We start from the raw sequence: 13,342 nt of genomic DNA on the forward strand, positions 1-13,342 counted from the left end.
GTGATGCCTCAGAATGAAATAATCATGCACATAGTACTTCAAGCATATTCATTGTAGTCTTTCACTACCTATCTGACCTCTGCTACATATTCTTCAGGCTCCAGAGGTGCCCAGACCTAAGGTCAGAATGGATCAGTGATAAGCTCAAGTCACTATCATTGTAATGTCGTTATGCTCAGTAGGTGCTGCTGTAATAACATGAAAAAAAAAGAAAAAAATGTTTCTGGGAATTTCTCTCAGTTACCTACTTGGAGTAATCAATAAGTTTTACTTTTGTTTACAATTCAGTTCAGTGATTCAGTAATTGTTGGTATACATAGGTACTAACTTAGTTATTGTTACTTGGCATGGATAAGGGATTAAGCTATATGTTCTACTTCACTTATTCTTATCCCATGCCAGCTTCTCTTTAGGGAAGCTGGTCTGTGTCTGTTGTAAGGCAATGTTTTGGCTTGTCTAACTAGAGTCCCTCATATATTCACAGCCTCTTCTCTGCATTTTTTTGTAGGCAGTATGATTTTCTGGATTGGAATGTCATTGAGTGACCTGTGAAGTGAGTCTCCCAACTCCATGATCAGTCATAAATTGTTCATTTGTTTCTTCTGATTTATTCTTCGGATAAGTTTCCCTGCCCTCTCTTTAACCTTGTATCACTTCATACATTCTGTAGTAATTGCTGATGAAAGAACTGTTTTTAAGTTTCAGTAACTGGCAAAATTTTTCTCTGGTCATATTTATGTTGTCATGTTTGTTGTGTTCATGGACATGATCCATTAGTGGATTCTCATTTGGTGTTTCACATAATGCCGATGTAATATTATAGTTGGATGACTTCTTTCTTGTGAGATGATGGAGAGAGGTAAACATTTGCAGTTGCATAAATACCAAGTGGAAACAAAAGCTCTGAGCTGAAAAATAATTTGTTGATGATGTATAGCAGAAAAACAGTGCAGAAACAGTTATGTTCATGGAAAAACGTCATAGAAAAGTTAGGCACATTCAAAAATTGGCATTAGGCTAAGTATTTCAAGTTATAGATTCTTCCTTCTGGCGATAAAGAAATAAAAGAAACAGGCTGCAGAAGGGAAGACTGAACAAATTGAAAATTCTTCAGTACTCATCTTTACTATTAGATTCTACTCTGTATATTAGTTATTATGTGGATTGGTAGTGTTTTGATTGTATTCAGTGAGGTTGTTAGTAAATAGTTAGTAACTTCTTTTTTGTAATCTAGCTTACTTAGTTTCCGAGTGTGTACTTATTGTTAACACAGCATCCTTAAATAACATATTTTTATTCAAATGAAACTTTGTCAGTTGAAAATGATCCAGAGAGTCAAGAAAACAAAGGGGAAGGGGCTTACAAAGCACTAAAATATTGAGGAATAGTCTTGATATTGTTTTTAATTTGCAAACAAAATGTTTTAAATTTCTGACCTTTTAAATACTACAAACATGTTAATTACCTAAAAACAGAAACTGCAGGATATGTAAAACAAAGAATGTGAGACAGGCAATTGAGACAAATATTTATTATTTTAATTGCCCTGTTGTGTTCATGTGATGACCAACAAAATGAATCACACATGTAAGCATTAAACTATATATCTGTATACACTTCTATGAAGTGTGGAGGGTGTTGTATTTATGTAAAACAAAATTATCAGTATAAGACCAGAAGCGATTTATGTGTAATCAGTGAAGAGCAACATTTTGAACTGGCAGCAGTTGAAATCAGGGACCAATACAGGTGTAGGAATTTGATTATCTTATGTATATACAGATCTCCTAGTGGAGACTTCAATATCTTCTTCTCCAAACTTAATCATGTTCTTGACAAGATATCCACTCCAAAGAACCACATTCTCATATGTGGAGACCTAAATGTGGATAAACTGAATCCTGATTCTACATGGGACTCATTACAAAGTCTTGCTCAAAGTTTCAATTTAGTTCCAATGGTTAACAGTGCAACCAGAATAACAAAATACTCAAAGACAGCTGTTGATCAGGTATTAACAGATTTAGGCAAAGAAAACTGTGAGGTGGTGGTAGCAGAGCTAGGATTATCTGATCACTCAGCTCAAATCATTAATATAAAAGTGGCTCCAAAAGAAACAAAGAAAATGCATATTTACAGACGAATTTTTTCTAAAAAAAATAGACATGAGTTTGCCAAACAGATAGCAGGACAAACATGGGACTCAGTATACTCAGAGGTAGATGCAAATGAAAAATTCAAAAATTTCATGACATTGTTTAAATTAAATTTTGAAGAAACATTTCCTAAAGTATTATGTCCATTACCAACAGCAGGAAAAAGCAAGTGGGTCACAAAAGGAATCAAAAAATCATCTGAAACACTAAAGTACCCGAGCTCCATTAAACACAGCCAAACTAATCCTGCTTTCTCACTCTTTTATAAAAGATATAGGAAAACATATAGGAAAATATTGTTTGCAGCAAAGAGAGCTCATAACTCCAAAATAGTGCACTCTGCTGAAAACAAAAATAAGGCAGTATGGAAGATTGTGAAGCAGGAAACTGGTACCAGGAAAATGAATCTGTCAAACTTGAAAATCAAAGAGGAAGGGACTTTAATAAAAGACCCAATATATATGGCAAACTATATAAATGATTATTTTAGTAGCATAGGAATAAAATTACAGGAAAATTTTCTAACAGCCCCTCAGGTCAAAAAGCCAAATAATGGTGTATCACACTCAATGGTGTTATTCCCTACAACACAGGAAGAAGTCTATAAAGCAGTCAGCAAACTGAAAAACAAAAACTCAGCTGGTCTGGATGAAGTCCCCATTTTTATAATTAAGGACTGTATCAAGAGCCTACTTCCACTTTTAGTTGATATTATAAATCAATCTTTCAAGCAGGGCTACTTTCCAGACTATTTAAAATATGCGAAATTACTACCTCTCTTCAAAAAAGGTGATGCAGGAATAATTGAAAATTATAGGCCAATTTCTCTACTATCATGCTTTGCAAAAATATTAGAAACTATTATGAAAGATAGGCTAATCAATTATTTAAATAAATACAACTTACTGTCTGTTGACCAGTTTGGATTTCGATCAGGGAAAAGCACAGAATCAGCAACAGCACACCTCACAAAACACATTCTAGAAGCATTAGATAAAGGGAACTACACAACAGGTATATTTCTTGATCTAACTAAAGCGTTTGATACAGTAGACCACAACATATTGTTAAATAAGTTAGATGAACTTGGAATTAGGGGACTTGTGAAAAAGTGGTTCCAGTCATATCTAAAAAATAGAAGACAGATAACTGAAATCTCACATATTTCAAGTTGCTCAAACTATATTGTAAAGTATACTTCAGACCCAAATTATGTAAATATAGGTGTCCCACAGGGTAGTGTCCTTGGCCCAGTACTATTCCTCATTTACATAAACGACTTCCCACAGAGCATCAAGCATGGACAAACAATATTGTTTGCAGATGACTCAAATGTTCTAATCAGTGACAAATCACCAGATGCACTAAAAGAAAAAGCCGAACAAACACTAAACAGTGTACGTGAGTGGGCATCCAATAATAAACTAACACTAAATCTTAAAAAAACAAATGCTGTTAACTTCTATGTCTGCAAAAAACCACACTTTAACAACTTTAAGTTAAACAATGAAACTATAGAATGTGTAGACTACACAAAATTTCTTGGTATGCATGTTGACAGTCAGTTAAAGTGGGAAGAACATATTAAAATACTTAGTAACAGAATCGCTACAGCATGCTATGCTCTGAGAATTCTGACTGCAGTTTGTGATACTACATGTGTCAGATCTGTATATTTTTCTTATATCCACTCTGTTATTACCTATGGAATAATATTTTGGGGAGTCAACAGTAAAAATATTCAAATAGTTTTCAAATTACAAAAAAGAGCAATTCGTATAATAACCAAGAGTGGCAGTAGGGCTCACTGCCTTGAACATTTCCAAAAGCTGGAAATCCTAACTGTCCCCTGTGAATACATTTTTCAAAGTGTTATGTATGTAAAAAAAAATATTGACTGCTATATGAAAAATTCATTAGTACACAGCTATGAAACTAGAAACCAATTCAATCTGCATCTAGAGAGGAAAAATAAAGTTAAAACTCAGCAGAGCTTGTTGTACAATGCTGTTAAATTATATAATAAATTACTCCAAAAAATAAGAGATATTGACACAATCGGACAGTTCAAAACAAAACTAAAATTTTTTTTATTAAATAAAAGTTATTACGCAGTAACGGACTATCTGAATTAAAACATGTAGTGTAATTAAAGTAGCCTGCATTGTAATACATGAGGAAATAATTATGATATGTAATCAAAAATTGTACAGTACTATAAGAAAATTACAAATTGCACAAGGATATAAAACTAATTTAAGATACCTCAAAAATGTGTGTAAATACTAATTTTATGTGTATAATTGTAGGTATATTGTATTGTATATGATTTTGCTGACGAAATCCACACAATGTAAATTGTTACATGGATTAATAAAGAAATCAATCAATCAATCAAAAACTCACAAACTGCCTTTTGTATTAAGATTAACATCTGAGACTGATTCTGTTGTGAATTTTAAAATATATCTCATGTGATGGGGCAGTGATACAAGAGCAATACATTTCAGATGATAGTGAAGAAATAACTAAGCAGTTTTCCTTACCTCATAACTGTAAACAGTGATTGCAGAAGATGGATATACAGTTGAAGATAAAATAAGTTAGATATTATCAAATGTTCTTAATGGCCAGCTAAAATTTATTCTAACCCAGTAGAAATGAATAAACTTATGTGCACCACAGCTACTTTGACACTGAATTTATTGCGGGTCCCCCCCCATAGCTACTTTTACGCTGAATTTATCGACGGCCCCCCCCCCCCCCCCGTCCCCACTCCATGACCCTTCATGAAGATTTCTTTGTTTAACAATTTACAACATATTCTGTGCTGCTTTCTTTAATTTTCCTCCTCTTATAATCATTTCCAGGCTCCGCACTATGTGAAATGGGCGAGTCCATGAAACAAATGGCTGATGTAAAATATTCCTTGGATGACAACATTAAACAGAATTTCCTAGAACCACTCCATCATCTACAGACAAAGGATTTGAAAGAAGTAATGGTAAGTTACAGTACAAGTTTTGATCTATGCTTGGTGTTTCTGATGTGTGTCATTAAATGAAAATAAATTGTTTCACATAATAACAATTTTAGGTGATGAAGTCTTGCTTAAAACTTCTGCCATTGAAACAATTCTACAGCCATTTTCTGACACCTACATTACTTTTCTTATAATTACTTACACGTTTCTATGGCAAAAAGAAAGATGAAGAATAATTCAGTGACACAGATACTGTTGACCTCTAATCCCAGTACCTTTCTTTTCTCCATTTCATTTGCACTGTAAGCGACAGACTTGATCACAGATTACTCAGGGTATCACAAAGGAGCTGGAAGCAGTTATAGGTACAGGAAAATTAACCCACTGCTCTATGTCTACATCTACATACATATTCTGCAAAATACCATATAGTGCATGGTGGAGGGTGCCTTATACCACTGCTATCGTTTCCTGTCCTTTTCCACTCGCAAATAGAGGGAGGGAAACATGACTGACCATATGCCTTTGTGTGAGCCCTAATTTCTCTTATCTTATCTTCATGATTCTTACGTGAAATGTACATAGAATCATTCTATAGTCATGTTCAAATAGTAGCTGTCTAAATTTTCTCAACAGTGCCCCTCAAAAAGAACACCCCCTGCTCCCCTGCCCAGGGAACAGGGAATCCCATCTGAGTTCCTGAAGCATCTCAGTAATACTGATATGTTGACGGAACATATCGGTAACAAATCTAGCAGGTCTCCTTTGAATTACTTAGATATCTTCCCTAAATCTGAACTGGTGGTTATCCCAAACACTCTAGCAATACTCAAGAATAGGTTGCATTAGTGTTCTATACATGGTCTCCTTTAGAGATAAACCACATTTTCCTAAAATTCTCCAAATAAACTGCAGTCAATCATTTGCCTTCCCTGCTAAATCCTTATATGCTTGTTCCATTTCATATCACTTTGCAGTAGTACACCTAGATATTTAATTGACATTACTGTGTCAAATAGAACACTACCAATTCTGTGTTTGAACATTATGGTGTTGTTTCCCCTACTCTTATGCATTGTCTTGCATTTTTCTACATTTAGAGCTAGCTGGCATTTACCACACTAACTAGAAATTTTGTCTAAATCATCTTGGTATGATTCTACAGTCATTCAATAACGACACCTGCCTGTACACCGCAACGTCAGCAGACAACCACAGACTGCTGTTGACCCTGTTCATCAGATCATTCATGTGTTTAGACAGTGTTAGCAGTCCAGTCACACTTCCCTGGGGCACTCTCATCAATAACCTTGTCTCTGATAAACACTCTTCATTGAGGATAACATACTGGGTTCTATTGCATTAGAAGTCTTAGAGCCACTCACCTTCATCAACAGTCTGCAGTGGGGCACTGTGTCAGATGCTTTTCAAAAATCTAGGAATATGTTGCCCTTCATCCATAGTTTGCGGGATACAGTGTGAGAGAAGGACAACCAAAGTTCAGCACAAACACTGCTTTCTAAAACTGTATTCGGGAGGATGACTGTTCAAACCCACGCCCGGCCATCCAGATTTAGCTTTTCCATGATTTCCCTAAAACGCTCCAGGCAAATGCAAGGATGGTTTGTTTGAAGGGCACAGCTGATTTCCTTCCCCATCATTGTCAAAATCTGAGCTTATGCTCCAACTCTAATGACCTCAATGTCATTGGGATGGTAAACCCAATCTTCCTTCCTTCCTTCCTTTTAAAAAACGTGCTGATTTGTGGACAGGAGCTTTTCCATCTCAAAGGTATTTATTACATTCACACTGAGAATATATTCAAGAATTTTACAGAAAACCATGCTACGTGTATTGGTCTGTAATTTTGTGGGTCCATTCTTTTATCCTTCTCATATACACACACACGTCACCTGTGCTTTTTCCGATTGCTTGGGACTTTTCACAAAGTGAAAGATTTGTGATAAATGCAAGCTAAGTGAGGGGCCAACACCATAGAATACTCTGTGTGAAAACCGTATTGGGTTACCATTCTGACGTAGTGACGTAGTGACGTATTTGTTTTCAATTCTTTGTGTCACTTCTTTAGCCAGGGATACCTATTACTATGCCCTCCATTCAGGAATCTGTGCAATGGATAAACAATGATATGTTTGTATGATTCTAGTGCATGAATGGTTTTTTAAACCTGAAATTTAAAACTTCAGCTTTCCTTTTGCTATCTTCTAATGCCACATTAGACTGGTTGACGAATGACTGGGTAGAAGTCTTTGACCTGCTTAGCGATTTTAAATAGCACCATAATTCTCTTGGACCTTTTGCTAATGTATGACAGTGGTAGTTGTTGTATGCTTTGCACGTTGATCTTTCTACAGACGTACAAATCTCTACTAACTTTAGCAAGTCATCATTTGCAAATTCTATTTTGAACCGAGAGTGCAACAGTCTTTGCTTCCTCAGCATTTTACTAACTTTGTTATTAAACCATGGTCGGTCTTTTCTGTCCTTACTCCACTTACTCTGTACACTCTTCTCCAGACTGTAATTTACAGTCTGTTTAAACTTTGCCTGTAATTCCTCTATGTCCCATCATACAGGAACTAGATGATGTCCATTCATTGCCTAAGTGGGATGCTAACAACACTGACACAGTCAGTGAAGTCAGGGCTGTTTGTAGCGACAAGGTCTACATTATTTCTATTACATGTGGGCTATTGAACAAGCTGCCCAAGACAGTTTTCAGTACAGTGTTCATAAGTATTTCAGAAGACTATCCGTACCCACTGTAATGAATCTGTAGATATCCCAGTCTACACTTAGTAAGTTAAAGTTATCATCAACTAGTATTGCATGATCTGGGTATTTCTGTAGCACTAAGCATGGACTTGTTTTGTATGTCTCTAAAACTGAAACAGCAATGTTGTGGGTTGCTGCTAAAAACATCCAACAACTTAATTTCACCTAGACCTGTTGTAAGTATCTTTATAACTTCAGTCAAACTCATATTTGACCTCAGTAGAAACAAATTTTTGTCAACTACAATGAACACCCCCCCCCCCCCCTCCAAAACTGTTCTAATCTATCTTTCCAGTATACATTCCATTCCACACTAAATATTTCAGATGTTTCTACTTTGGGTTTCAGCCAGTTCTCCATCCTCAGAATAATTTGTGTGTGTCATATTTCCTAGAGGGCAGTAAATTCAGGAACTTTGTTGCTTATACCCTTGCAACAACTTATTGATAAAATTTTGAAAGTCGAAGTGCCTTTACTCTCAATGCTGTCTTATTTCACTATCTGCACATCAACTGGTAACTGTTTACCAGAGTACCTCAGACTGCTGCCTAATTTTTTAAAAAAGATATGCAATCCACAACTATTCTGCTACCCAAATATCTGCTTCCTTTGTGTAGTGCACACCTGACCTATCGAGGGGAGTCCTACAACTCTCCAGCCAATAACACAGGTCCAGAGATCTGCAGCGAACACTGTCACGGAGTATACGTTGTACAAAGCCCCTGGTTGGGACACCACATTTTACTCCAAACTGAAGGACCCCAACCAACTCGGGTAACAATGGTGCAAATTGTGAACTCTACTTGCATCCCAGGTGCATGGCCAGCAGCCTTCATCACTTCCGCCAGATGCCTGTATCAACTGAAGACGGCCTCCGAACCCAAGTGACAGGCATCATTGATACTGACATGAGCCACAATTGCAGACGACTGCACCCTGGGTTCTCAGTAGCCTCCACATCTCAGCCTGAGGCCACCTGACAGCCATACCGAGTGTGTGTGAGATTTATTTCTGGCCTTGAATGCTATTTCCCTAAGCGGCTTCATAACAGGCCTAACATTGGAGTTCCTAATAACTGGCAAACCCCTCCCCCATGTTCCTGCTCAGACACTGCTGAAGGAGTGGCTACCTGTCCACTCACATGGTTAATGGATGAGGCCAGATTGCCATCATTCACATTGGCCATTCACCTCGAGTGACATGAATGCGTCACCACCTACCACTCACCCTATAGTCAAGGCAGGTCCATCATGTTGGGTACACTAGAAAGAACCTCAGCAGCAGAACCTATGGGCAAAACAAGTGGCACCTGAGATGCCCATGCAATGTGCCAGATTCTCCGCCACCACTACACCCAGAGGCAGAATCTGGAAAACAGCTGACCATAGCCAAAAGGCCTTCAGCTGTTTGTGATTTGTGACTATCTCCACCGGCATCTGCACGCAACATGCACACATCCTACCCATCCATTGTCATTAACTTATGAAGTAAAGTATAAAAAACACAAAGATATCTAATTGTGCAAATTGATATGCTCCTGACGTGTCATTGATGGAGGCTGACTGCTTAATAAGTTGTGTAGCGGGCTGTTCAGAAGAAATGACAACTGTGCTACAGACTGCCTAACTCTACATTTCAGTTACAAAAATGCAATACTACACCTCTTAAATAGAAAAAACATACATGGTATTTAAAAAATAACATACCAAGAAAACAAAGTAAAAGCTAAATATGTAACTAGCTGCTCTGTAGGTGTGTAACAGGTGGCAGTTAGAACCTGACTGACTTGGCTGAAGCAGTTGGTTGCTGGCTTTTCAGAATAAACAAATGAATAACAACTACACCACAGACTGCCTTAATTTACACTTACAATTACAAATGTGATCTATAAACCATAAAATACTAAAAAATATGCATACTATTCCATTCATATTCACATACCCAATGATGTTGGTTTGTACAGGTTGAGAAGTAAAGGACTTAGCCTAATAATGGCATATCTGTTTGATGTATAAAAACTACTCTTAAGGTCAGTAGTATCCCACACTGATTATATTGTTGTTTCAGTCTTCATATTTATATTCATGATGATTGTATTTAAATTGTGCTTTGGTCATATTTTTACAGCATCACAGGAAGAAGTTGCAGGGACGAAGACTAGATTTTGACTGCAAGAGAAGACGCCAAGCCAAAGGTAAAAATAGATGACTATTTTTCATCATCATCACTTTAAATTTATTTTTCAAATCATTCTTACATAGTGAACATTCATTTCCAAATCTTGTTTTAATAAGTGGATGGTATACAAAAATTCACAATAAAGAAATGAAATGAGGCTGATTTCATTGCTTGGAAATTGCTCGATGTGATATTTTAATCCAAGACTTTTTTTACCTTGGACTGTGTCTGTCATTTATCACAATATTAATCAAAATTGATAAGCTCCAAGCCAGTGGATGAACACTACTCCTGCACGCCAGTGTAAAATATTTTGTCTAGGAACAGCATAAAAGAAATGAGACCACTGTTGCAAATTTGTGTCATCACTTTCAAAGTATAATTCATTTGAGCCAATACACCTCTATTTTCGTTTCTTCCATTACTCCAAACAATTCTGCTTGCCATTTGCCCTGAGGCCATACATGAACTCCGCAAATAATGTTTGTCCTCTGCCAGTAAGTGTATAAGCTGTGATTAAATTCATCAAGTTGGAAGACACAACACAATAACTTTGCAATGATTACATTTATTACTTACAACATTCTGACTTCTCTGTTGAAGTACATTCGTATTTTGCAAGTGAATGGCTTTTCTTATTTCATTACGTATTAGCTGTTCCTGGCCATGTGTTGTTGTGGCTCAGTCTGGTTAAATGTAAAAGGAAGAAACGAGAAAGCACATGTTTCTGATATGTACGGAAATAGGATATACAGTGGCGGTCGAGATAATAGAGCCACCTCTATTGACGAGATTAAGAACTAGGATATCTATTAGTTCGCGAAATCGCCACGAGTGCCGTGTTGTCAGTCCCTTGTAGACAACATCAGGGAAGACGTTGCTGCTATCTTTAGTCGTCCGAAAGGAAGCGTTTGAGCTAGACGTGTGAAAAGAGGCATAAAGGTAAGAATCTTATGGGTCAAAATAATAGAGCCGCTTTACACATGTGCCTTTAAATTGATTTTTATGCAGTTGTTTTGTATGTAAATTGACGTGTGGTTTTGTTTACATTCGTCTAGATGGGCAGAGCAAAGCATACCAGTGAAGATGAGCGTATAGTAATGTTCCGGATGTTCAAAAGTGGGATGTCCATGAATAAAATAGCCAATGTCTTGCACGTTTCGCGAAAACGAGTCCAGAACGCCATGAGACGGTCAAAACAAACAAAGCCGCAGGTGGAGAACAGGGGGCGACCTCGTGTAACTACTCCTCGCGTAGACAGACTCATCACTAGGGAAGTGAAGAAAGACCCATTTTTGTCAACACCACGACTGAAAGCCATTTTGTTTAGCGACGAACATGATGTTCAACCATCAACCTCAATGATTCAAAGACGACTGAGATCTGCAAAATTGAATGGGCGCATTGCAAGAAAGAAGCCACATGTTTCACAAGCTAATGTTCGGAAAAGGTTAGCCTTTGCCCGGAGAAATGAACAAAAACCTAATACTTGGTGGAGGAACATCCTTTGGTCCGATGAATCCAAGTTTAATAGGTTTGCCTCAGACGGAAAAGTCTATGTGCACCGCCCACCAAACCAGGAATTTAATCCCAAGTACACTTTAAAAACTGTGAAATACGGTGGCGGAAGTGTTATGGTATGGGGATGTTTTTCGTGGTACGGCATTGGTCCAATACACCGTATCAACGGCATAATGAACGCAGAAATGTACAAAGACATCTTGGCAAATGTGATGCTGTCTTATGCTGAAGAGGAAATGCCGCTGAAATGGAAATTTCAGCACGATAACGATCCAAAGCATACTGCAAGGATCATAAGGCAGTTTGTTCAAGAGCACAATATCGAAGTATTAGAGTGGCCACCTCAGTCCCCTGACGCATCACCCATTGAGAACTTATGGGAGATCTTAGACAAGAGAATTGACCGCTCAAAAGCTACATCGTCAGAAAAACTGTGGGAAGAAATCCAGAGAGCCTGGTATGCGATCAGTAGTGACGAATGCAGGCGTTTAGTAGACTCTATGGGTAAGAGGTGCAGGGCAATCCTCAAAAATAAGGGTTACCCCACGAAGTACTAATGCAGTCCTATGCAAAAAAGACTGTTCCTGTACGTTTCATAAGACTGAGATCAAGTACAATATATTTGTTTCAATTGGCTCTATTTTTTTGACCCTGTGGTCTGGTATTCTTTTGAATATTATCGATTATTACTGATTATTTTGTGTTGTGTTATCGATATAACTGACTATAGTACAATGTGACTCGGTTGTAATGGTTTCCATCATAGTTCAAACATGTCAAGTAATAAATGTGCACTTTATTCCAAACCTTTGCCAGGTGGCTCTATTATTTTGACCGCCACTGTACATGTTAACCTTGTTCTCCCTTCTATCTCTGTCTAGCACATCCTTCCTCCTCTCCCTGTCTATGACCTCCCCCCCCCCCCACCCTCTCTCCCTCCATCTATTTTTGCCCCTTTATCTGCTTGCTATAATCCATTCATCATAAGAATAAACCTGATGTAAACATAACACCATGTATTCTTCCACATTTGCTTGAATCTCAATGGATTTCGTTTTGCGTGGAGCGGAAGCCAAGCTGTGACCAGTACAGTCAAGTACAATAATAAGGATATGCTGTATGCTGTGTTACACACACACATAGACTGTGTGATAAGGTGGGACAACAGCTTTACCGGCGCATGGTGTGAACATTGCAGTTCAGATGTAAAAAGAGACAAGCAAAGAAACAATATAGCTTCGAATTTCATTTAATTTTTAAAGAGACTGAAATAATATTCAGAGGAACTCCAGCACTACTGCGCGCTCCTTAGGTGACCAGACGGAAAGCATGAAATGCAATTATAAACAAAAGTGATGAAAATTTCTAACTTAAGCATAGGGTAATTTTTCTAAGCGAGTTGTGTGTAATGCAACAGCATACTGCAGGGATTTCATCATACTGTTGAATACTGAAGCCACTGGAGGTATTAATTACAGTTAGTAGTCTGGTAATCTTTTAGCTCCTTCCTTATCCGAATCCGAGAAGTACATTTCAGTTCTGAAATGTCACCTGCTATGTTGATAACGAGCCTGTCAACAACAGAATCCAGAAAGTCAGCCAGGCGCCGCATTTTCTCTTCTTCTTTTATGATAAGCCATTCTATATACCGCCAGCGTTTGGTCGTGACATGTGAAAAAGCTGCGTGCATTAGTTGCAGTACGTCTGG

General features: G+C 37.6%; 1 protein-coding gene across 1 annotated transcript in view; it reads left to right on the top strand.

Annotated features, from left to right (window-relative positions):
• Positions 1–13,342, top strand: part of LOC124804815 (endophilin-A) — a 730,772-nt gene that overhangs the window by 618,338 nt on the left and 99,092 nt on the right. Inside the window, exons 8-9 of the mRNA XM_047265154.1 lie at positions 5,027–5,160; positions 10,063–10,129. Coding sequence (XP_047121110.1) covers positions 5,027–5,160; positions 10,063–10,129 — 201 coding nt within the window. The remainder of the gene's footprint in view (positions 1–5,026; positions 5,161–10,062; positions 10,130–13,342) is intronic.

The sequence above is a fragment of the Schistocerca piceifrons genome, chromosome 7 (assembly GCF_021461385.2).
Source record: "Schistocerca piceifrons isolate TAMUIC-IGC-003096 chromosome 7, iqSchPice1.1, whole genome shotgun sequence".
Lineage (NCBI taxonomy): Eukaryota > Metazoa > Arthropoda > Insecta > Orthoptera > Acrididae > Schistocerca > Schistocerca piceifrons.